Genomic DNA, 27,749 nt, shown 5'->3' with positions numbered 1-27,749 from the left:
TAACTTGGAAATTCCCAGATGGCACACTGTTTTGGTTCTATTGAAATGGTGTGTGCCACTTGTCTGCAGGATAAAGGTCTATGATAGTAAGACCATTTTGTCACAGCACATTGCATGCATAAAAAGTTGAATGTACAACTTTTTGTGAAACAAGGGAGATTACTTTGGTAAAGTTTGGTGAGTTACTACTGTGGAATAATGATTGCAAGTATCAGTACAACAAATGGCTAACTTCTTCAAGGAAAAGAAGTTAGCTTTCATCATGATTAAGGGCTACTATTCGATGATACCACATGTTTTGCTATCATGGAATAGAGGATATGGACCAGAACAAGATCCTCCTCACCCATCTTGTGAACTTTTAACTTGCCTTGACCAGAGACTGTGGCCCTTTGTCAGAAATGGAATTTTCCATGTGTTATGACATGGTTAATTAATGCATCCTGAGACATTTCAAAGCCTTCAGATTCAACTCTAGTACAATACCTGCTTCTTTACTTTAGCTACAGCAGGCAGAATTAGTGAAGATACAGGCCTTTTTTTTAGTTGACCAAAACTCTCCACAGATGTGCCACAATGGTCTGATTTCTTTCATAACAGCCACTACATTCATGGCAAAAACAAGCCCTTGTTAATGGAGATCAGCCTTTTATCTTGACATGTCTTATTTGAACCTATCATCCCAGAGGCACCTACAGGACATTATCAGGGCTCAAGAGAAGCTCTGAAGTGGTTCAAAGTGAGATGAGCAGATCAGAAGAGTCAGATTTCACTTGTTGCCTTTCAAAGAAAGGAAGAAACAATATATCTCACATTGGTCCTGTCATTCTGAATATGTTTTATTACTCATGTATGTTCATGAGTTTAGGAAACTTGCCACTAGCATAGCACTCTAGTGCAATTCATCCCTAACTGACATCATCCAGTCTGTGGGATAGAGGTCATGCATGACATTCAAAACTTCCATCAAAGTCTTTTCATCCTAATGGGCTTAGTATTACTTGTTGGAATCTACATTAGTGTCACAACACACTACCAATGTCCAAGGTTGCTTAGCAACTCCTTATGATGTCGGCCACTCAACTTCCGCTTGATTTCTCTGATCTCTTAACTGCTTACATGCATAGTAATCGTAGCCCGTACCTCAGATGAAACTCCATTAGGAGACCATAGGCTGAGCCACCTCAAGAGTAAAGGGGTGTCATGATGTAAATCACTTCCCCTATTAGCTACTTTTCTAGGAAATTATGATCAGGTAATGTATTTGAAGAAAAAGATATTTCACTGATCAGAATACAGGCACACCCTCCCATGTCCTCTTAACATTTACAGTGAAAAGCATCAAAACTGAAACCTTTGGGACCAAATTTAATTTTCAGTTTTGAGAGGTTTTTGGTTTACTGAGGGTTTTGTAGAATAAAAGAAAATATTTTTATAAGTGATTATGTAATTTGAGAGAGAAAGAGAGAATGTAATGATAGAACATCTGTGTGTGTGTATGTACACACAATTAAGAAAACTGTTTCTTTTGTTATGAGTCTATGCTCTTAAAATAGGTAACAGAAAAAAATGAAAGGCAGGAAGCTGTAAAATTCAACAAAAAATTTATTTCCCTAGATAACAAAGTGAAAATGAGAAAAAAGAACTTATGGAAATGTGAATTAAATCCCAAAATAATCCAAGAATTACTGACAAAAGTCTTGATAATTTAAAATCCTGAATAAAATTCAGTACAGTCCAGAATAAATCCAAGTAATGATGGCGATGATGTGGCTGTGGTAGCTTGTAGAGTGTTGAAGTGCCAACAGTCTTTTGTTGAATTGCAGTAATATAATTCCAGATTTAAACTCACTATAAATTCCAGTGAATGTCTTTATCCAAGAATTTCATCATAGCACTTTTGTATTTTGAGAGAAAATAATCACTTGACTTCAGTAATTTGAAGAATTAATTTTTCAGCCCAAAAATGAATAACTGGACACAACATATAATACCACTTAAAAGTGCTAGGTTTTAAAGCACAACTGAAACATTCTCTCAGTTACAGGATGATATAGTTCTCTGTTTGACCTCAGGTCACAATTAGCATTTTCTATATTAAAAAAATTACCTAATTTAAAATAACCTTCTAGTATGATTGTGATGTTTACAAAATACAAACCATAACCTGGATTATGTAAAATTCACTTAGAAAATTCCTAGACCTTGACCCAAATAAACATATTTACTTCTATTAATAATAATGCTGATTTTAATCCCATACACACAGAGAAAAATTTAGCTATATATCAATTGTTTACACACAATAAAATTTTAAAAAATCAGTTTGGGTCAAAGAGAAATGAACTCAATTTAGGACAAGGTCAAGTCCAGCATACAATGTTACATTACAATAGTATGTATTGAAATTTAAAAAAATAATAAAAGAAACTTACAAATAATGTAAATTAGATCTACATAACATTTTATAACATTTATTGAAAGATTAGCTGAACAACTTACAGTCCTTCTGAAAGTCACATTCATTCATGTGAATGAATACAGTTGTTACACACATAAATACTGGTATACTCCTCATCTAAAGAACCATTTGAGGAACAGTATGCTGTTATAACTTTATTTAAATCCATGTTTAAATACTCCATATAATTTATAATGCTCTTATACCAAATTCTTCTAATTTTTTAAACATGTTTTCACATAGATTCGTACTCTTTTTATGAAACTAACTTTATCCTGTATGGACAGTTCAGCCCTACATGTACAACAATTAGCTGATCACTCTATCAGGACCTGCAAGTGAAGGCAAATGACAGTAATGGCTAGTTTGATACATGTATGTGATTTTTCTCCTTTGAATATCAGTTGAGTGACTGATTTTCAGAATACTGTTTTGTAAGTCTCTATTGGCAAAGCATCAAAAAGAAGGCTGCATGACTAGTTAATAAAGGTTATTTATGTTTTTTAAAAAGAGAAAAAAAGAAGCAGAATACAATTTATGGATCATTTGTACCAAGGAAATCACAATTAGATAATATGCAGATAAAAATAATATTTTTTTAATGGCTAGTCAGCAAGTGACATTGGAACATTTTCTCACTAATAAGTCTACTACAGTATTTGCTAACCATAAATAATCTGGTCCAGTGTGTGTCAGGAATTTAATAGAAAAAAATGCATTTCCAAGTTTGACACAAGTTTCAGTTTTATAGGTTCTTTTATGTAAAATTTAAATTTGGAATCAAAATTTGTTTTGCTTTTGGAGAAGAGTGCTTCTGTTTGCTGGAAAAGAAAATATATTTAAGACGGTAAACTTTAGGACCCATCCACCCAACCCCACTAGATTTTGATCTAGGGGGATTCCGGTTTACCAAGGGTTCGATTTTGAATTATTTTCACTGTGCTTCCCTGTAAGACAGGAGTGTGCACATCCACCCTAGTAGTTACTGTCGATTGATGGAATTAGGCATTAACCCTCTCATTCCAAGGGGAGACCACTCTAACCTGACTTCCACCTTTGCAATCATACTTCCTTATAACTGAAGAAACATTTTACAAAAAATGTTGGCTTCTAAACAAGAAACTGGTTAAAAACAGAATCACAGATTTTAGGTTCTAATGTATCAGTACATATACAGAATATTTTCAAAAGCTTTTATTTGATCTGAAAAATCATACAAAATTTAGTTTTAAACTTCATCTGGTGTTTTAGTTCTCAAAAAAAAATGATTCATTGTCTTGTGAACACTGCTACAAACAACTGCAGTTGTAAATAACATTGTAAAAATATGCAGTCACATAGCAAGAAATTATTCTGGACCTGCCCAACAAAATGTAACTATGGGGCTCCAGCACAATAAAAAAGTTGTTGATGGGAATTTAGTTTTAAACTTTATTTGATGTTTTAGTGCTCAAAATTTTTTTCTTTGTCTTCTGAATACTTCTACAGTAATTGCAGTTGTAAACAAAATGTTTAACATATGCAGTTGCATAGCAAGAAATTCTAAGAAATTATTCTGGACCTGCCCAACAAAACTTAATTACGGGGCCTCCTTACAATAAAAAAGTTGTTGATGGGAATCTTGGGCCCGCATTCAGACTACTGGCTCCCCTGAAGTTGCAGAGGTTGCTTGGGCAGTTGCTACACCACAGTAAGTATGGTGACGATCTTATAATTGTTGTTTGTACTTATGTGGTCAAGAAATGTTCCATGTTAATTTCTCATATGAACAGACTTCATCAACAAGCTGTATTTAATTGTACACTTTTCAGTTTTATTCTTTTATATATTCATTTTCTGCTTTTAAAGGTTATTATTGCTGGAGAAACTGCAAAAATGGTTCGTGGTTCATCCAAGCTCTGACAGAAGTGTTGCAGAAAAGCTGGAAAAAATGTGATCTTCTGACAATCCTTACTCGTGTCAACAAAAAGGTGGCATTTGATTTCAAATCTGCAACAAAAAATCCAAGTATTAATGAGATGAAGCAGATACCGATGTTCACATCGATGCTCACAAAAGAAATTCGCTTCACACCAAAGTAATAATTACAAAATCAAGATTTAACTATTTTCTGTGATTGTATTTTTCTAATACATGAATTTTGATGGATTAGTGAGTGTGTTTGAAGGGCATGGGGTGAGAGATGACTTAGCTCAAAATATGAATGGTACAGTATCTTTTTAGTGTAAGAACTATGTTACCCCCACTGAGCATAGTAGAGTGTAATTTACACTTTTACATCAGTTTGTATTGTCAGCTGTTATACAACAGGGAAATCTATTTTGTCCAGAGGTGCTTAATGAAAGGTGTCAGCTCATTTGAATCAAACATATAAACCTTAATCACTGATATACTCGCTTATAAGATGATTCCTACTGCAGACTGCACAGGCCCAAATCTGCCATTGCATAATGCACTGGCACATCTAGATCTGTGCAGTTTGTTAGGAGTAATCAGTAGAACAAACAACGGAGACCCAGATCTGCAGGCACATTAAGCTATGGCAGATCATGATCTTTATTGTTTGCAGTTTGACTAACTTATAAGCATGTATTTATGGTAATTACTCTTACTCACCATTGAAAAATCACTTAACATCACTGACTACGCTGGTCAGGGACCCAGGGAAGGCTCTTTTAATTTTGGGTACTCACCCATAGATGCAATTTAGAATTTTCTTTTGATTTTAATATGAACAGATATGATATCAAAGTACCCTGGCATACATTTTTTAAAAACTACATTCCCTGTGTACAGTGTATGTTTAAATGGAACAGCCCTAATCAAAGCTTACAATTTTATGCTTTTTTTACGATATATCAGGGTTATATTTTTTATATTTGTTGCAGTATAACTCTAAGAGCATGTAAATAGGTATTTTTTTAATACATTTTTGTGTTTGTAATTGTTATTTGCTTCTGCTTTTTGAATTGAGGAAGGGATCAATAGATCTCAAAAGTGCTTGGCACAACATGCTTCATTATGTTTGTTTCCTTTATAATTTTTCCTTAATTGATTTCAGAATGAGCCATTGCATTTGAAAAGATTGTTATTTGCTATATATTTCCTAATTAATACCCTTGGGGATGTTACATGTTCAAAGGGGGGGGGGGGCATTTATTAGAGCACAATAAGAAAAGCTTAAGTTGTTTTTTTGTTGTACTCTTATAATGACTTTATGTACATCTGATATCTTTCTGCCACTCAGTTTAGTCATTGTAAATATCAGCACAGTTTAAATGATCAATAAACACATTTTCCCACTCAGCAGCTGGTAGGAATGGTAAGTCTTTGAACTTGCCACCCAACTATTGTGTCAAGTTTAACACTACATGTGTGCCTGTGACTTTAATATTTATACATTGATATATATACATGGTAACAGTGTGATCAACTGTGTCTGCTGTTACAGCATTTTATTATAATCATGGATCTGAAGCAGATGGTTATGAAAAGCACAGGTCTTACAGTGCATCTTTTAATTTGTCTGTTCTTAAAAAAGATGAGGCATGCATTAATGAGAGTGGGGGCATTAATTAAGGAATATACAATAATTTGGAACTTGTATATATTTATATGCTGATATTGTTTCAATTTTCATATTCAAGTAATTTAAAGAAAGGTAATGTTGTTTTGAAAACCTTATTAAGTTTAATACTTTCTTGTGTTATATACATGTTTTTTAAAAAGTGTGACTAATATTCTTATACCCTTTGTCTGGAATATATATATTATGAATATACAATTGCATAATATAAAGTGGAATTGTTGTCTTCTAGCATCTTTCATTAAAACTTTGTAAAACACAGTTTTTATTACACAGGTGAAATTGCAATTATTGACATTATCACTGTTTTGTGTGTGTGCTCAATGACAGTGTAAATATTATTTATCAGAATGGGGCTCCGAGTGGCCAAGTGGTCTGAAGCACTTTCTGTTATGGATAACTGCCATCTCACCTCTGTCTGAATGGGTTTGAATCTGGGGCTCAGCCAATGTGGGTACATTAGTAAGCTTGCTGGTAGCTTCCCATGGGTCAGTGATTCTTCTCAGGGTTTTCCTGGGTTCTTCCTCTACCACTTATATTGGCTGCCATGTATAACCTATCTTGTGCTGAAAAATGGTGTTAAACCCCATAACAATGACAACATATCAGATATAGCAATTATGATGCTGCCAGGACAATTCCATTGTAAACAAAAACAACAGGATAATGATTACTGTTGAATGAAACCACCACTTAAATCTGTCCAGAAATGTTAATTCAGAAAAACATTATTTTAAATTTTGTTGTTGATTTATTTGATTTAAGTATAATGTATTTTTTACATATTTTGTTTACATTGACTTGGTTAAAAGATGATTTCATTCTGATCCCATATTTTCTTGGTAGCAATTATGAAATCATCCATCGCAATAATGCCATACTGTTCATATTTTACCTGATGTGTTGTCATCTTATTACAGCTTGTTTCTGTAGTGCTAGACATACGTCATCTAAACACGATGAAATTCTACTACTTGATATACATTCTAAATAAATAAACTGTTGCATATCTAAGCTTAAAAGCTGTTCTGTTCAACTAACAAAGTGCAAGTCGAAAGGTCATGTAGAGGAAACTAGTTTGTAAATATACAGTAAAACCCATTTATCTCAACCTTGGTTATCTTGAGAACCAATGTATGTCGAGCATTTTGGTTTTGTACCAAAAACAATCCTTCTTTGTCATGCCAATTTTTCCCCACTTGTCTCGACCCCTGTTAAGTCAATGACTGTGTTATGTCAGGCATAAGTTTTGGTCCGAAGGAGCATGTGGACCTAGTTAATTCAACAAAGTACAACTTTTAAAGTCCATCTTGGAGAAATTTTGCTAGAAATGACCCAGCATTTCTGCTACTATCAGTAACTCATAACGGCAAGGATAGAATAAGTCAGTACAAGATCAAATTTTACCAATATAATACTAATCAACCAGTCTCATCAATTTTTATCACGTTCATAGAGTGGAGAAAATTATGTTGTAATGTAAAACAATACTTAAGTGTAAGAAAATGAAATGAATACATTTCTGATTTTTGCAGGAGCTGCATTCATAATGCACAGCATCACAAGTCACATCACAGTATTCATTTCACAAGATATATTTGAAACAAATTAGGTACTTTTAACTACATTTAATGATGCTGACATAAAAATTTGTACAGTTTCAGATAGGATAAAATTCATGATGTTGTGTGGAACAAACTACATTTAATAGTCATCACTGTCAGCCACCAACTTAATCGATACTTAATTAATGGAAAAAGCAATCGATTTTCACACACAAGGTTGGCCAGTCATGTTTTGTCAAGACTAACAGAGGAAAATACTTTTAAAAAAAGTACATTCCTACATGTACATGTACTTAAATTGGCCTAGATTTTGGTCAGCATGAGAAAACTATTGTCTTGCTGAGACTGTCAAAGGGGAAAGACTATTTATAGGGAAAACAACTTTAATCCACTGACATTGTTTCAGTAACTTCAGTGTTGTAAAAATTTGTGTCTTGTTACTGAATCTTATTTAAAAGACCTCCAGTCTTCTTGTTTCTGCAACATGTTTATTGCCCATTAGAAATGCCATTTGTTTTTAACATCAAAACTAAATTTTTGTACATCAAATGCTAGATCATTATTCTGAAGTAGAACTAAACCCTGGTATCTTGGGACCGAGTTATGTCGATGATTTTTTGGACACCCCCAATGTAATTGAAATAACCAGGTTTGACTGTAGTCTTGTAGATTTGTACCAGTTTTTATTCCAATATTTTCTAAACCCAAAAGCTAGCATCTTGAAAACGTGTTTGGTTGCTCCATAGGAGTTTAGGTGTGTAATGCATCTTATGCACAATGCAAATAACATATGAGCTTATTTTAAAACTTAATGCATTACATTCAGCCTTACCATCATCGTGCAGTAACATGTACTAGTATTAATCAAACACACATCATTGGTGAGGTCAAGTCAGTGTAGGGTTTAACTCGATGACCCCTGGAGGTTTTTGTTGTTTTCATCAGAAATGCGAGTAGGAAACACATTTTGGGGGCTGTTTCTGAATACCTCCTAATACATCAACTTCCAAGAGATTTCCCGTTAACCTAATCCTAGTTGTGTTAGAAACATTATTTTTCATCGGCTATTTTGATCGTGCATGAGCAGAAGTGTAAAAGTTGGAGTTCTTTTTTTCTTTTCTTTTTTTGGCTCAATGGACCCACTATTTTATCCAAATGCCCATCTTATCCTACTTTTTGCAAAGATTCACCAGTTGATGTGCAGTTCAGATTGGTCTGCTTTAGATCTGAGGCCCAAAAGTCTAAAATCTGGACACAAAATCTGATTCTGACCACGAGCGAATTTTGGGTGGAAAAAAATCAGGTAAAAGATTTAGGTTTTTCCCTCTGTATTTTATAGTGCAACTAGAATGTCCAGATTATTTGGTACCATTGTAAAGCTACATTTAACTTTCTATAGTACCACCCAATTTAGTGTATCATACATGACCTTGATGCTACAGAGCTCGGCAGTAGGCTACTACCTCCTGATGCGTAAACGTGGTGCCAGGGGTTAATGAGTTAACAGCATATAAGCACAATCCTGACTATACAGTGCCAAGTAAGTTTTGGTATAAAAAAGAGGCATACAAAACAAATACAGTAAAATCGAGACATCGACCACTGTCTTTCAAAATGTAAAAAGTTTTGTGAATCACTGTTAAAAAATTTGCTATCTGATGTTCATCATTTGCATTTGAACTAAGCGCTGTCTGTTATGCCTCATTTCATTTCCACTTAATATGCAGACTTTAGTCTTAGGGTTCATGTTGTTTTGAATCGTGGGTCTCGTTAAAATCTGAATTGAATTTGATATTCAGTTCTTGACAGCAATATTGACAGATGTGCTTCTGTTTACCACTGAATTCTCACATAAGATAGATCCTATTTGGTTTGTTACAGAAACTCCTTTTAGTTTATTACATGAACCCCTTTTAGTTTGTTACAGAAACCCCTTTTAATTTGTTACAGAAACCACTTTTAGTTTGTTACAGAAACCCCTTTTAGTTTTTTTTTTTTCAATACTTAAGCACAGAATGATAGGAAAGTTTAAGGTGAACTCTGAAATATTTTTTTAATCGAAATAATATCACAGTCAAGTTTAGTTTTTATTTTCAACATTTTCCTTTTTTTTTAAAACAATCCCTTGAATGGAAATGAATTCACAAGAATCCAAGATAAATCCTTATCTTCTTTTTAACTGATGCACATTGAAAGCATTGATGATAGAAATTCCAACATACCAGATTTGGTACTAAAACTATTTTCTTCTTGAGTTAAGCTTTCTCACATATCCACATTGGCTGAATCTGAGTCTCAAACCCACGCAGACAGGGGAGAGACGGTAGTGATCTGCAACAGTGAGCGCTTTAGACCACTCGGCCACTCGTAGACTCCAAACCTGATAGAATGTATAGAAAATCAATACACTGGGTTAAATGATAAAGAGCATTTATTCTTATTTTGGGTTATCAAACTTACAGCAAAATTAGAAACTTAGCCAAGACCTTTGACATTAAAATCAATGTCAGAATGCTATAAACTTCTTAAATAAAATGCAATTAATACAAAGTCTAGTCAGAATTCACATGTGTATAAGTTATGTAGAAGTCACTATGCTTTCATCTCAATGAAGTACAAAAATGCAAGCAATGACCTTTAACCTGACCCCAATGTCAAATAAGTCATGGTTTGAAACTCAATCACAAAAATGTTGGTGGTCTAATCTGTGTTATTTTCAACCAGAAGCAGTTAAATATTACAAAAGTATCTTGGTGAAAATCCAGTGTTGGTGCCAAAATACTTGAAAAAGTAGTCAGTGATCATAATTAAGATTTTTGTGATGGCTGTTGTACCATATTCGAGGTCAGACATGCACAATTTTCATTCATAACTAAGTACATATTGTTATAGTATTTTAGTGTCAGTTTGATTGAGTAGTACTATAAATATAATGGCAGACATTTTGAAAGTTGTATCTGTATCATTTAAACACGGGAAGAAATATATATTGCAAGAAAGAAGCATTTTAAACAAAATGTTGATAAGTAGCGGTATCATTTAGGTACAGCTAGATATAGACAGAAGTGCTTTAGTGAAAATCACATGCCAGTATGACTTGAGTTGACTAGTGGTAACAATGTTTTTTTAAAATCATTGCAATGGCCATCATGTTACGAGTTTGATCAGTACCATTTGAATTTGTGATCAACTCGACATCAAAAGAAGTCTCCATGCCTAGATGATCATCAGAAGAAGACCGTCAATCCAGGTACATCATATAAGAGATGGAATCATGTTTATTTAGGATGAACCAGACGTGATTAAAAGTCTGTTGATCAAAATACTGTTACAATAACCATCTATTTTGAAAAAGATGTTTCGTGAAAATCCTATGTCGATGTTGCCATCCATTTAGGAGGAGGATCAATTTTAAAAAATTGAAGCTGGCCACAATGTTGACCATATTGGATATCTGAGCGGTACCGTTTTCATTCCATACTAAGTAGAGATCATATCAGGTCTATTAGTGTAAAGTCTATGTTGATATAACCATCAGTTCAGGGGGAGCGGTGATACCAAATTTTCAAGATGACTGTCATGGCATGGAGACCATATAAAATATCGATACCATTTTTAGTTGTAACCAATAAGGTGCAGCATGAACTCTTATAGTAATAACTCCATGATGACGCCATTACTGCCAAATTGGACATAAGAGCTTCGACATTTTTAGTTAGGACAGTATCATTTTATGTGTGTTCATAAAAAAAAACTATGTCAATATGGCCATTGGTTCTAGAAGATTAGCAATACCAAGTTCTTGAAGATGCCATTGATTCGAAAATAAGGGGCATCTTTTCATTATATCCCAATTCGAGGTTGTAAGAGGTATTTTAGTGTAAATCCCATGTCAATACTACCATCCATTCAGGAGTAGCAGTAAAAATATTTTTCATATGGTACAGTTTTTTCATTTGCATCATTTTTATTTAGAACCAATGAGACATGATAGAATTTATTTAGTGATTGTCTGATATCACTACAATGACTTCCATCTTGTATTTCACAATTTTTATCTAGAATCAACATGGCATATAAAACATTGTGTTGATATGACCATCCATTAAGGAAGAGTAATACGATTTTCACTTAGAATCAATGAGGCATTGTAAGAAGTATTGGTGGAAAACCACATTGTGATGTGTCCATTCCTTTAGGAATGGTAGCAGTGACAAGTATTATGGCTTCTGTGATGGTCATTTTTGGATGTTCAAAGGGCACTATTTTCAAACTAGTCATTGGGATGAATGTGTTTGTATAGTTTTGCACAAATCTCTCTGTGGATTAAAAAGAGTAACGGTAATAAACATGTTAGCAGATGAGAGACAAAATGCCATAGGTTCCTTGGTCTTTGACCAGTAGAACTGAAAAAAAAACAGTTTCAGCTTCTGTAACAGAGTCAGTACTGAAAGAAAATTTCACTGATAAGCAGGAAAATTTAATAAAATTTGTTTTCTGTTGTGCATCATGATGTCTAAATAATGAATAAAGCAAAGTTATGATGTAGAAAGCTCTTTTATCTTTATCATGGTCATTTTACTGCACAAGTTTGCTGTTTTTAAGAGGAAAGGAAACCAGTAGATGGAATAGAATACATGTCTTTAGTCATACATACAGGATCATAATGCATTAGGTGTACATCCACTGCATTACAAATCCATCCCTCTCATGCTAAAAGAGAGACATTCATGATGTCTTTTGGCTTGTTTTGTCAAGAAACATGCAAAAAAAATCAAGTTTACCAGTACAAAAGTCAGACTTGAATGGTCACCTATTTGACAGAGGAATTGACACAAAATCCTGACAATCAGTAATTACTACTAGAGCAGATAGGCAGTGGTGGCACAAGGGTTCTAGGTGCCTGGGAACAATATTCTTGGTTGGTGTTCCTACTGAAGAGATGTTCTTTAATATCGTCCCTACATTGCTAAAGGGAACAGTTCTTATGTCATTTGCCAGCATTTCTCTCTCTCCTCCCCAAATAAAAGTTTTGTGAAGAATTATCTGCCACAATAAAGTGTAAGTGAAAAACTGCACACACACACACCCCCAAAAAACCCTCTTGATGGACCCCCTTCATCTTGTGCCTGGTGTCAGCAGTGCAACCTCCTAACCTAATCCTCTCACACCACCACTGCTCACCAATTCAGCCTGATGTTGTTAAGGTGTTTTGCAATGGGTGCACTCACCACAATTTGCTCCTTGGGGTCATAAAAATAGGAACTCCTGTAGGGAAACCAAACTTGGGAGAAGATTGGTCCTCAGCAATTAACATCAATAACTGCAGAAGCTCCTGACTTGGTATCTCACAAAATCATATTCTAATGAACTAGTCAGCTGCAAGTAAGACCTAGTGATTCTCAGGGCTATGTTGGTTGAGGTTCATTATCTTGATCTGAGGATGAAGGGACAAAAACATAGGCTGACACTTTTTCTTATTTTTGCCTTTCCTATCATTATTCTTATGTCTGTCCTTGCTACCTTCCTCCCTATATTATTGACCATGCACCACCCATTGTTTAATAGTCAAGTTTGACTGTGTCAGTGTATTTATAGATATTGATAGATAGGAGCTAGATTCTTCTACTTGATGACCTTGAACTCCATCTTCTTCATGGACTCCTCAATACAAGTAGTATTGCATATTACATTATGATGTAGATTGATATCAAGTACTATAAGATAGTCAGTTAAAAGCAACTATTGTGAAGATATGAAGTAGTTGTCAAGCATCGCACTTCTACCCCAAATAGAGTTCTGGACAACAACAACAAACATGCCAGAGTACGATTACATCTTTAAGATGTTGTACACATTAAATTGCATTGAAATGAGTTCACTGATTCATCGGCTACTCTGGTTGCATGGATTGACCTAGTGGAGATTTAACATTGATAGAAAAAGTGCACTAATTACTGTACATCAAGATTGGACTACAAAAGATGGAAAATTTAAAAGAAACCTTCATATACATACAACAGGTAGTTCACTTGCTAGATGGCAGCAAATTATGTGAAAGTAATGAACAAATTTTCTGCATACAAGACAAGTGAATGGGTAGATGGACTGATGTAAAAGGTGATTTCTGTAAGGCTCACATGCAGATGTTCTGCCCTAACTGAAAAAAAGGTATTGTACGTCAGGTGAGTTGGAGATGATGTGGTTAGTGGTTCAGAGGATATTTTGTTCCAGAATGTTAGAGCTTGAGATAGATTCCTTCCCTACCATTATGTCAATATTTGTCTTGACATAATGGATTGGTAGTAAGCCACAAGTGTCATTGGAGTTTACTTCTTGAAAAGCCCATAAAGAAGAGACATGTCTTTGCTTGCACACTGATAGAAAAGTTTATTTCACCTCATAACATTTGCAGCTGCCTTCAACACTTTACTACTAGCTGGAAGGACTGTATCATTCTGAGGGGTTGCTGAACTTGAGGCAGGGTCATGGTGATGGTATGTAAGACACTGTCTAGTCATAGCTATGGTATGTAAGACACTGTCTAGTCATGATATATAACTGGTTAAAGTTTCATCAAAATATCTTTAAAGATTTAAAAGTTAAACACTGGATAAGGATACGATTCCTAGTTAACTTTTATCTTGCAATGACCTTGACCCTGATGCCGGATATTGTGCTTCATATGGAACACATAGGCTATGCCTGATTTATAATTAGATGAAATCTCATTAAAATATATTCAGTGGTTCAAAAGTTGTGCTCTGGACAAGGACGAAAATCACGAAATTTCATTTTCATTGCCATGACATTGACATGGAGGCAACCAGAGACTGTGATACTGCCATTGTATGACCTATCATCATAAGTTTAATTAAAATATCTTGGGTACTTCAAAGTTTGTACTCCTGACAAAGATACAAGACAATGCTATAACATCATGCTCATCTTGAGAATGCATACAAATGTTTTATATTTTTTTGTGGTCCTGTCTATATAGGTATTGCCATCAGCCAATGCCTTGAACAATTCTTTTCATTGCCTCCCCTTGTTCATTATTAGTGATCGCCTTATTAAAAAATGATACTTACTTTAAACACTTTTTTGGATAAAACATATATAATTGATGTTTAAATTAACTCAGAAATAATCATGTTTGAATAATGATAACTTGCAGCAATTTACCTCAAAAAATGAAAGCCATTCACACCCATGACCGTGATATGTGATCCTTGCATCAATCATCCTTATGGATGCTCCAAGCACACTGGTGAATCTAGTTCTAGTGCAGTGCCTTTCAACAGACTCATGATGTACGATTTCTTTTTGTTGTTGTTGTTTTTAATAAAAAGACATATATTCTCACCTTTAAGTGGCTTGCCACTGTGACCTTGACATTTGATGTTTTAACCTCCACATTTTAGTGATATTCTATATTTCCTGGTAAATTGTTTTGCCATATCTGATAACAACAATTCATACACAACAGTACATGTTGCAAGATACAGAACCTTTAACTATTACCCACATAGTACAGTTTTAATGATTGCCTCTGGTGATCTGGATCATTGATCTCATAACCTTTAATGCTTGTGAATGTGGTTGAGGGCAAAGAATGGTGATATCACACTGTTAGGTATATTTAATTTGTATTGTGTGCTTGACCTTTGTCAGTAACTGAGGGTAGGAGTTTTGGCTTATCTAACTAATATTGTCTTTTTTAATATATTTAGTTCAAGACGTTTTTTCCCCTTGGGAAGTCTGTGGACTACCTGATTTTTGTCAGGTTGTTTCTAAAATTTAAGTAAAGAGACTTGACATTGTTTATGAATTCGATGGAAAGTTAAATTGAAAATAACACGTATTTTGTTGTGTCAGATGACAGGTGGCTATATAAAGAAGATCTGGTAAACAATTATTCATTCATACTTTAAGTCCAGTCCTGAAATTATTGTTGTGTTCAGATATAATTTGAGAGGAATTATTTATTTTCATTATTCATTGGAATTACAAAGAGCGCATGGTCATTTTGCACTGAGATATTACTTTGGGTTTGTTGAGAATTCATTTTAAGACATTATATATCAGCCAGTGAAATGTGATATATTAGAGTGCCAACTTGAACTTGCAAAAGAAGCATCACAAACGAAATTTGAAAAGAAATTTGAACCTATAATTCAACAAGTAAAGACGATCGCCACGACAATCGTCGCTAAAGATGCGCGAAAGACGAAAAAGTGTGAGGCTCCCGAAAGTGTTTCGCTTGAAGTGCGTTAGGCACAATTACTTGAGGAACGTGCGTTTGAGACGCAATTGTGTGAGGAGAGTGAGATGTAATTACTCGAGCAGCGTGAGGCACGTGAAAAGTAATTATTTGAAGAGCGTACGGAGCTTGAGGAGCAATTACTTGCATTCTGTGAGGCTAGTAAGTTGCGTAAGGCGGGGCGTTAGGTGGCTGAAGCTGCGCAAAGAATTGACCCAAATAGTTTTAATTAAAATGGCAAACAATATTTGGAAGAATTTGCTGCCAAGGCGAAAGCGCAGCATATTTTTCAAAAATAGAAAAACTTGAACTCGTTTGTGACGTAAAAAATATAAGAAAGTATTCTCCTAAGAAACAATTTATAAGAGAGATGGATTTGTCTGGACGAACATGGGTACGTGCTTTATAACTTGCCGCCAGACCTGGCTCCTGTCGTTTTCGCCACTGCTGACAATTTACCTAGTTTTCAAACCCACTCGTTAATAAACTTCAATTTTAGCTCAAAGACCAGCATATGAATTTGTTAGACCTGCGCAAAGAGACATTCATCGTGAGCTTATACATCATGGATCGCCCTCCTGCTCGACAGCAGTTGCTACTCTACGAAGCAATGCAAATGAAACGGATTATGTTGGCCCACACCTGTACAATCTTAGTGTGCATCACGAGGATTGGCTCGGCGATATATTTTGGATCATCGTAAAAGGGGTACCTGTGGACATTAGGTCTTTCGCGACATGCATAGTTCCCATCGCCAAGTCGGTGGTTTACTGCGCAGCAGATGCCATAAGACGGCCTCGAAAACGACGCGCTTCCTACACTGGCAGGAGCGGCCAGTAAAAGGGCCGCTGAAGCGACGCGAGATCAAGTAAACAAGTTGGTAAATCCGGAGGCTAAAGCAATGCCGCTGCCCACACACGTCACTGTCACTGTCAACTAGATAAACCGACAGAAAAGTTGCGGACTTGATCAAGCCGACGACCATGCTTGCTACAGCTCAGCAAGCGGTGACAAGCGCAGCTGCTAAGCCGGTAACGATATCTTCTGTTCTGAATAGGCACGCAAAGCGATTGACGCCATGAATGCACATCTAGCTACGAGTTAGCATCTTCGCAGGTCACAATTTTGAGACAGTCTTATTTTTTTCTTAAATGCAAGAGGAGCAGAAGTAACCAAATAGAGATCGGTCGTGCGTACATAGTGGTATCTTAACAGGGTGTACAAGAGCCGCCTGCAGACTAATAAAGCTCAAACCCAACTATGTGCATATAATTTGTTTTCATTTTTTAAAAATCTGTTTGTTTTCCCTTCAGACGGGATATTTTCTTTGGGAATAGATACAAAACACAGCAGAACATAAACAGTTAACCGCCGACAATAGCGAACGGGATAAGTAAGAAATCTGCTAGCCAATAATTTTAAGCGTTTTAGCATACAATAAAAACATAAAATTTGTTTGCTTCGAGTGAATAACGGATATATTTGATCGAGTGGGTGAAGCATTTGAATATTTTCACGATTGGCTTAGATATTGTTTTCATCCACTCGATAAAATATATCCGTTATTCACTCGTTTCAAGTAAACATCCTCTCTCTGTCTCTACGTGCGTGTGTGTGCTCTATTGACAGCCATGCACGGAAACAAGTGCCAGGGTACAATGAAAGAGATTTATGTCTCTATTCAAGCTCTAGCATATCTCCATTTACATATTTGTAACACTATTTACCTGAAAGTAGTCTACAGCTGTTATAATAAATTGGCTGCTCGAGGTCGTTTTAAGCGGTTTCTAGTTATGGGCAACTCAACACTGGCAGTCTGCATAAAAGTATCTTGACACTACTGTTGGTCCTTACTTATGCTTGTTTAATTCATGCTCAATGTGTGTGTGTGTGTGTGTGTGTAACGGGACTGTCACTTAAATCTCCTGGAAAGGATTTAGTTTACCGATTGTCGGACGACAGGTCTTTCGGACGAGTAAAATGTTATAGTTGTATGTTACGGTTTACATTTTAAGGTACTAGTTAAATTATTGGTAATTTTTGTGTTTTTAAATTATCATAATTTATTATGTTTCACTGGATTTTCTGACCCTTTACTTGGTTAACAGGGGAAGTTTATAACTCTTGCATGACAATACAATACAATACAATACAATACAATACAATACAATATTACACATATATCTACAACGGAGATTTCCACATTGAAGGTAATCGTAGTAACGTCAGTATACTATAAGTCATTGTGAGATGGAATGTTGATTAATCTGAAAAGGTTACAGTGTTGTCGTGGCCATAATCTAATCTTTCTGGCGTGTCAAAATTACATGGAGTGGGCCTCTACACCCTGCTTTAAAATGCTGTTACAAAACAAATAGAAGGAATTGATTAAAATGGTATTTTTCATAGCAGCATTCGTTTTATAGTTGACATGTAGATTTACGGTGTCTTTGTCGCAGTTTGGAGGTAAAATGATAAGTTATCGTTGCAGTAAATAAATGTTAGTGTTTCTGGCAGTCTTGGATATTGAGTAAGGAAACAAATTATATGAGAACGGTGAATTGGGTTCGTGTTTTATGTGCTTCGTTATACCTGTAAAAAAAACTTTAAGAAATGGTGTCCAAACTTCATACTGCTCTGATTCTAATTCATATTTTCCATTTAGGATCATGGCAATTTCATTTACTCACAGGTGAGTCAATATTTTATGTTGCAAACTTGTATGTACTTATTTTTCAGACTCAGTGACATAGGGAATATGTACTATGCTAGAGTGGCTAATTTAAGTATTAAGATGAAATTTTGGCATTATTTGACAAAGAATTCTTAGTTCTCTCCTTTTAGTTCTCTAAGCTGTAGCGGTAACCAAAAACAGTATCAATGTTCTTGTCTTTATTTTCTTTTCTCGAAACAAAAGCAATATGCCTTGACAAAACGAACGATCCATATGCTTTCTTGTGTTATTGGTGTGAAGAAAAATTAGTGACAGACAGCGATTTATGGACTCAACAAAAGTAAATGATATGAAGAAAATAGGTTAGTCAATACATTGCTCCTTTTTCACTTGATTTTGTTGAATCGTACCTGATGCAATCAGATCAGGATTCGACAATGGCGTACACATATTTCGTAAAACCACGATCAATAATGCAAAGAGTATGGAATGAAACTGGACAGGTATGAAGTCATATAATTGCCTTCAAACAATTTATATACTTCCTATTCTAAATTTATTAGAACGTGAGACATAAAATTAAAAATTAGAACTATATCAAATTTTGTTTCAGTGTCTGCACAAAGTTGTCAAGATGTCACCAACAGTATACGTGATATAATAAGTTTGCCGGAAACTCAACCAGCTGGTAAGCAATACACACGTACTAGCATGTTCTTATTTGTCCGCGCTTTGTTTTTCGTCGAGGATCAGTTACTCTTTGCTCCGTTACTTTTCTGCGAGTTCCTCAGTTTATCTAAGTATGGAAGATTATCCAACCACTACCCATGCGGTCTTAATTTGCAGGAATGATGTATGAAATTAACGTGAAATAAATAAAATGTAATATTATGGTCTATGTTCCCATCTTAGTCATTACACCATACATTTTGGCCATTTGAGTTCAAATATGCACGTCAGAAACTATAAATTCTATTGAATTCTAGCTGTTAGGAGTACTTAAATTACATTATAATAATTACACATAGGTTGATACATTTATTCCACTACTTTCAGAAACATTTTAGATGCAAAAGAAAAGAAAGAATTAAAATTATAGAACCCACCAAACATTCAAATCCATATAAATTGACCCTTTACATATGTAGTTTTAAAACTGAGGTTAACTTTAGTGACAACTTTGGTACACACACACACACACACATACATACATTGAATGTAGAATTTAAATAAGTTTTGAAAGAAGCAACCGGAGTCATCCTCCATCAGCTATACTGGCCGCCTATCTGACAAGTGGCATTTAGCTAACAAAATTAAAAGGTCTGCATTGCATTCAGGTGTCTTACGATGCTTTGTGCAAATATGCCTTTGACAGTGTCAAGGTGTACCCAAGGGCTAAGTTTTGGTTAAATCTATAAATAGCAATCTTTCGAATAATAGAGAACCCCACAATTATTTAAGTGATCTTATTTAAGGTATTCCTCATTTATATCAAGAAACTGGATTTATAAGAAATCCGTTCATACGTATTTGTGTTATCATGTTCATAAGGTAGTGCAAATGAAAAGACTATATATATATATATATATATATATATATATATATATATATATATATATATATATATATATGTGTGTGTGTGTGTGTGTGTGTGTGTGTTTATAAGTTCATTGCAGTGTACAAATGCAATCAATGACCTTTGACTTGACTGCGCGAGTCATTCAGTCTGCTTTCATATTCTTCTTCACAAAAGGGCTGGTATTTTTGTGACCATTTTCATTCAGAAACACTTAATTCTCGCAAGAAACGTTTAATTGTCAATGCATACTTTTCGCAAAAGAAGCTGTAAAAGCAATAGTTTAAAGATGGCCACTCTGATGCTGCTTTGTCGCTCATATGAACACCAGTTTCATTCAGAACCAGGTATGCATTGCTCATAATACTGTTTAGTTAAAACTCCATTGCGATCAAACCATCTGTTTCCTATAAGTAGACATATACGATTTCCAGGATGGTTGTCAGGGTAGGTACATTATGGGTTAGCTCAGCATCTGACAAATGCATAAATAGCTATATATTACCAAGCAAGAATTTTGTTTCAAACGTGGGGATTGCAATCCGTTTACGAGGTGTAGCTGCGATGAGAAATTAAAAAAAAAAAAAAAAAAAAAAAAAAAAAAAAAAAAAAAAAACATTTGTTTGGTCATACTGACATCATTTTTATGTAATGTAGGACCAGCTGTATCTAGTAGAGCAACTTGACGTTGTAAGAATTCTTTGAGTAAGAACCCCCAATGCCAATAATACCATTTCTTAAAAAAGTACTAGCGATAACCTGATTTTAAAGGTGAAAGCCTCGTGGACATATTATGTATGAGATCGGCACCACAGTAGTTGTACTTGGGTATTTGGGGTCTAACGAAAATTGAAATGCCTCATGTGGGATATACGAGAAATCCAGCATTACAATTTTCCATAGGTTTAACATGGAGATGGCATTATGGGATCAAATGTTCATACGGTCAAAATTATTATAATGTAAAATGTTGTGTAGAGACAAAAAAAAATCAAACGTTTATACAAAGAGTCGACATTTTTGGGGACAAACTGGAATGGTAAAGTTATAATTTGTATTTACAACCCAGCACATTACATATAGCAACCGCTTTTTCAATACAATCCAACGCACACACCGTACACCGCTCCGGTGGCCTAGTGGTTAGAGCGTCCGCTTCGGATGCGGAAGGTTGTGGGTTCGATCCCCGGCCGAGTCATACCAAAGACTTAAAAAAATGGTACTAACAGATGCCTCGTTTGGCGCTCAGCATTAAGAGGTTAGTGTTAGGACTGGTCTGCCTGATGTCAGGTTAATGTGACTAGGTGGGACATCATGTTACATATCTGCGGCATGATGGCCCAGTGCTAGAGATCACTATAAACTGCCACACTGCAGACATCGTAGTGATATGACTGATAAGCTACGTTAAAAGTCCAAATCACACATACCCCCACCCCCACCCCACACACACCGTACTATCCAGCAACCGATTTTGATTGCGATTTAACATACACCCCTGTTATCTGACGAAAAGATTATAAATGTTTATACACAAACATGACACGTATACATACAAACATACTCTCACACAAAAAGAGGGAGTTAAGATGTAAAAAAGGGGGACATGAAATAGATACACACTCTCACACATAATCAATTATTTATAATTAAAAAAATATGCCATACGAACACGAAAGAAAGGTAAGGGGTTTAAAATCTTAGCTGCACAAAACACAGACATAAAGACATATATACACACATTTCTGGTAAATGATTAATATCCCTAGGCGGCCCTGAAAAGGGCCGTTTTATTTCTTGTCATCCCGAGAGGGTTAGCGAAAGTGGGACTGCTTCTTTGGTCTTCTTCTGCTTCTTAAACCTAGTCTCACGGCGGATCCGTAGAGTGAGGCCCGCTTCAGACACCATTGTTTCTCCACATAAACGTGGTTAGGTGACTGTGTATTGCAAAAAGGACAGCGAGAGACATTTAACTGAATTTAAGAATGAAACTGCAAGTTGAGGTCTTTAGAAATCAGAATTAAGGATGCAAAAATAACGTACTCTTTGACTATCACTGCAGGCTGCTTGTAGTGACTTACTACAAGGCTTTGTAAAGTTACCGCTATAATGGCATAGCTTCTCTATGAACACTTTAGCATAAGTTGCTTAACATTACTTTACAGGCTTTAAAAGAGCGCCATCACACAGAGAGGGATGAAATACCCACGACACTCTCTATGTAGCACCAAATTGAAGGTGACCTGTGGGAAACAAAAGAAGGAATATTCAAATAACTAGTCTTGCACAACTCAAAGTCACAGTCCATGAAGGATGTTGTGTTTCGAACTGTTTTTCTCAGAAGATGATGCAGAAACGTCTGAACACCAACGAGTCCTGTTATGTTCATATGCAAGGTCACTAAATCCCACTTGAATATTAAAGCATTCTAAGACTGTCCTATCTTCAACGAATCAATATGAAGTGAGCGTCTGTTTACGTAGACCGCTGTGTCTGTATGTGGACCTGAAAAACTAGAACGGCGAACATGCATTTAAAAGTCCTTTGCTGATGTGCAAAACAAACGTGGTCATCACTGAATTACAAACTGGAAGTTATATCGCTAAGGCGGATGTATTTCTTATTGGCGTCTGAGTTCCACCTACCAAGGACTCGAATCCAATTTTATTACAGAACCTACTTAACAGCCTCTGCTGTTGCGTCTGTCCTACAACTATGACGCTTGAAGAACTAAGGTTTAATGCTGGCAAGATTTGGTTGAATTACTGCCTAGTTATTGGCAACCCAAAAGAGGTAAGGAAGAGTGATCACGAATGATACCGTTGCAGTTGTAAATACTGCCGCAGTGCATGGACAAGACACTGGTCTTTCACATTTTTCGGCATGACACTTAGGCGAAAGAGGGTAGGCTACCATTAGAGTTCTATAATGCATGAACTCTACTGCTAAACAAGCGTCATTGATGCAGTCCTGAGAGAGCTGCAGTAACTTTGGGTTTCTGCAATCTGGATGTCGAACCGCCATTTCCCCCACCCACAGAAACGCAGGAAACGTTAGGAGAAACATTGATTTAAATATAGCTGTGTTGAAGGAACAGGGACTATTTCGAGTTTTAGTGGAAAACATTTATAAACTGTTAGTCTTTGTGGTGAATGTTTAAGAAGCAATTGCAGACGTTTTCGAATAAGAAAGGAATTGGCTGAGTCAGTAATGTTGCGCCGTACGTGCACATAACCAATAGCCGAGACATATGTAAATATAGATGATTCATAAAATTGGTTAAATATGTATGAAATGAAAAGTGTTAAATTGGTACTTGAAAACCAAAAAGTTTAAAGTCGAGATTTAAAGCAGCTGAGAAATCGACGTAGTGTTACCAAAGCCTCCACTGAAGAAGGGGAAAAAGCACTTTTAACTCACACGGACAATATCACCCCACCCCCACCGTCTAATAATGCCAGTTGTTCCCGTTCCTATTATGGAGTTTCATCTGCATAGCTGTTGTACCTGTTAACGTGAAAGAGTTTCAGCTCAGTTATTTTGAAGGCCAGATACGTGATGAACACGGAGCAAAATACTGAAGCGAAGACAGTGCAGGACAAAGCCACGACGTAAACAAATAATACGAGTCCCTGCGTGATTGTTTATTGTCAACTAGGGCCATATTATAAGAATGGATATCACTAAAATTGTTATCCAAGCAAAGGTCCACATAACTGAAAAGCAGTGACAACAGAGTAGAGTTCAAGTAGAGTAATGTTTTTTCTTTTTCTTTCCTCTCTTTATCCCAACCCCCATACAAATATTTAAAGGTTGAAACAACCGCGTACACCCATTTTACCAAATGATTAGTATCTCTTTCCTCATGGTCTGGGTACCTATGTTTCTTATTAGGCCAAAAGGGTTAACATGAGTGGGATCTCTTTCACCCACCCCTCCGGTGGCCTATTAGTTAGAGTGTCCGCCTCGGATGCGGGAGGTCGCGTGTTCGAACTTCGGCGAGTCATGCCAAAGACTTATAAAACTTGTACTTAACAGTTGCCTCGCTTGGTGCTCAGCATTAAGATGTTATTGTTAGGACTGGTCTGTCTGGTGTCAGGATAATGTGACTGGGTGAGACATCATGCTATATGTATGCGGCACGATGCCCTAGTGCTGGACATCACTAGAAACTGCCACACTGCAGACATCGTAGCGATGTGACTGAACAGTTATTAAAGCTACGTTAAAAATCCAAATCTCTCTCTCTCTCTCTCTCTCTCTCTCACACACACACACACACACACACACACACACACACACACACACACACTTTGGAATGAGCTTTGATAGAGGATTGATTTGGATGTTTATCCGGTCACAAATAAATGTCAGTAGATATATAATTTCTGTATCCAGTAATCTTAGCACGAATATCCAACATCTTAACTTTTAGGTGAAGCTGGCACACTTTATTGGATAGTCGAATCTAACCCTGATCAAACTATGTGACATCACACGGAATTTTCATGGGACACTCTGTGTTGAAAGATGATTTTTGTGTCAAATGTTCTATTTATTGAGAAATACAATTGCTCTTTGATTCATAATTTGTAAAGAAAACCTACCTTTAAATGTTAATAGATATAGAATTGGGTCAGGACTATTTTATGCGCAACAAGTGCAAAGCGCAGCGCCGGAGTCAGAATGAATGAAATTATTTATTCTTCTTTCTCTCTAAACCTTTACCAATAAAAAAAGAAAATATGTGATAAGCAGAATTTAAAATGGATAATGATTTAATATTAAATTTATGATACTCGTTGAGTAACGTTCAGCTTTTGCATGACATGGCTCTTACGAAACTCAATATTGTTCAACTCGTTTCATAAATTCAATATTAAATCATTATCTATTTGAGATCCTCGATATATACATATATATATTTGTCTTTCCATTTATAGAAGTAGGTCTTATCATTTAGTTTAGAACTGCTTGAAATTTATTTAATTATGGACTTTCTCACACACTGGATTTTGGTTTGAAGTAGAGTTGCTGATATATGTAATCGTTGACGTTGTTTGGGGGGGGGGGGGGCGGGGGTAAATAACAACCTGCTGTGTGAGTTTTCATACTTTCATGACTTTAAAGAGAAAAACGTTTTTAGAGCCATTACACTGAGACAATTAAATAAATAATTTTGAATGACAACAAGTTTGCTTCCCTTAAATGTGGACATTCAAATTAAGAGGATGGATAATATTCATTAAAGTTTATGCAGAATGGAATTTGGGGATAACTAATCAATGGGGAAATCATTGTTATTAATGAATGTGCTCGAAAGAAAGTACAAATAAAAATTATACCATTATATATATATATATATATATATATATATATATATATATATATATATATATATATATATATATATATATATATATATATATATAATTTGCAATATATTATTTGCAGGATCGATTATCATCAATACCAATAAAAATCGTTCCATCAACATCACCTACACTATCACCGGAACCGGCCCAAACATCAAACCCGATAAAATGCCGGTGTTACGGACATATTTTGGAGATATTCAGAACGACACGTCATTTTCCATAGTTCTGAACAAAAGTTTGAATCTGCAGGCATTAGAACAAACAGTGGTAAGATGGCTTCGTATTAGGGGTTAATTATCTGTGTTGCGATCAATTTGTGGCGTACAGATGTCAAACCTTTACAAATTTGTTTCAAACTTTCTTCACGAACATACACTATGTTAATGACAATCGCTTAAAAGTTGCCCTACGTTGATTGCGCATGCATAAATACTGTAGTGGAATAACCCAAATTCGACTTCCTGAAAAAGGTCTATAGTATAAAACTAATCTGTCAATTTTATAATTTTACGTGTTGTTGTACCATCATAGTAGTCAGATGACGTGATATTCATCACGTGACAATCAGATGACAAAGCTATAGGTGGCACGCTACAGTTTTATATTATGCATTCGGTTAGATTTTAACAGAAAAAGAATTTCTCAGGTTTTCCTCACTGGTAATATTAGCTTTTTCAAAAGAGCTTGTAATTCTTAGATATTGTTAAAATAACTTTGAATTCCATTTTTTGGGTGTGATGGGTATAACTTGAGTTATAGAATATACAGCTTGGCCTTATTTCAGATGTACACACACACACACACACACACACACACACACACACACACATATATATATATATATATATATATATATATATATATATATATATATATATATATCTTCGCTTGGTCATTTTCACGTTCTGGAATTAAAAATATAAAAAAATTGTGAAAATGAGTAAATAACTTTTTTTGGTACTTCTTATATATGCTGTAATTCGTTCATTGTACTTTAAAAAAATGGCACTGTTTAGTCTGGTAAAATTAGTTTTCCCTATTTGAATAACTGCTAAAGATAATGTACTTTAGACTAATTCAGGCTGATTTCTCAAACACAAGGGAGCAGCTATATTGGTTTGCTTTCTATCTAGATGATGTACAATTTCCACAAGTTCAATATCCAAAGAAAGTTTAGTCGCAGTACATGAAAGTAACATAGAGCTATGCCAACATTCACTTCACTATGCATGTTGCAAATGCAAACAAATTCACCTTACATTTGTCATTCTCGCAGTAGAACATACTATCTGTAGAGCGCCCATAGACGCTAGAATTAAATGATCAGAACAAGAGTTTTGATTCAGCAGCGCCACATATGACTGGTACCTTGATACTGATTGATACTGATGGAACATCTGAAATACCTAACAATGACTTTGGGGCTGATATACTGAACTACTACTAAAAAAGCCACTTTTAGTATATCATTAAAATGTGAGAATATTATAGTTAAAATGCACTTCTGAGTCGCGCTTATTAAAGTATTCACATTTTTCAATACTAGAATACGCTTAGAATCACTGAGACGAACATTCCATTATAATCTTACGACGTCGCTTAAGTAGGATTACATATAGCTGTCTGTAACCTGTTATTTTCTCTATTTTCATCCGTCTATTTGTTAAAGAACCCTGCCGCTTATAATTTCGCAATGTCAAGTAATTGGTGAAATATCCCTGACGGGTTAGAAATACTGGTCTTTCAGAACTCACCGCTCAAAATTTAACAAGACTTTGTTGATTGATCAAGTCTCAAAACTAAACTATTATCGAACTGCAAACGCTCAAATTCGACTCTTTTGTTGATTGATCAAGTCTCAAAACTAAACTATTATCGAACTGCAAACGCTCAAATTCGATTCTTTCGGAACAGACCATGTAATGAATAATAAGTGTGTGACAAACTGCTCTAGACTTGCCCTGTTGAGCGGTAAGGGTTGAAATCGTTTTTCGGACAGGCAGTATTTAAGTGGGGTCTTTCTGGAAAGGCAACATAGATAAAAGGATGTCTTAACCAAGGCACATAGTTCTACAGTCATTTTATGGCAGCGCCAGCCCTCACCCGCACCCCTGGCTTGCAGCAAGACCAAGCACTATAATTAATAAATCATTAGGGTTTTAAGACAAAACTGTTATATATGTAATGATTTTTTTCAATATAGAAGTAAAGTGGTCAAGAATCTATGGCTTTACGACCCTAATTAC

The 27,749-nt window shown here is 35.4% G+C and overlaps 2 protein-coding genes across 2 annotated transcripts in view; both read left to right on the top strand.

Annotated features, from left to right (window-relative positions):
- The window catches only part of LOC149803471 (caspase-3-like), a 45,629-nt gene extending 33,465 nt beyond the window's left edge, over window positions 1-12,164 (top strand). The window contains exon 6 of the mRNA XM_089953194.1: window positions 4,310-12,164. Coding sequence (XP_089809320.1) covers window positions 4,310-4,542 — 233 coding nt within the window. The 3' untranslated portion in view covers window positions 4,543-12,164. The remainder of the gene's footprint in view (window positions 1-4,309) is intronic.
- A 6,162-nt stretch (window positions 12,165-18,326) lies between these two features.
- LOC149803470 (cadherin-related family member 1-like) overlaps window positions 18,327-27,749 on the top strand; it is a 42,214-nt gene continuing 32,791 nt past the window's right edge. Inside the window, exons 1-3 of the mRNA XM_089953189.1 lie at window positions 18,327-18,567; window positions 19,163-19,237; window positions 25,580-25,770. Of these exons, the coding sequence (XP_089809315.1) occupies window positions 18,489-18,567; window positions 19,163-19,237; window positions 25,580-25,770 (345 nt within the window). The 5' untranslated portion in view covers window positions 18,327-18,488. The remainder of the gene's footprint in view (window positions 18,568-19,162; window positions 19,238-25,579; window positions 25,771-27,749) is intronic.

This window comes from Sinohyriopsis cumingii, chromosome 3 (genome assembly GCF_028554795.1).
Source record: "Sinohyriopsis cumingii isolate HCF-2022 chromosome 3, ASM2855479v2, whole genome shotgun sequence".
Taxonomy (NCBI): domain Eukaryota; kingdom Metazoa; phylum Mollusca; class Bivalvia; order Unionida; family Unionidae; genus Sinohyriopsis; species Sinohyriopsis cumingii.
The sequence above is the reverse complement of the archived record's forward strand: the minus strand, read 5'-3'. Positions and strand labels throughout refer to the sequence as shown.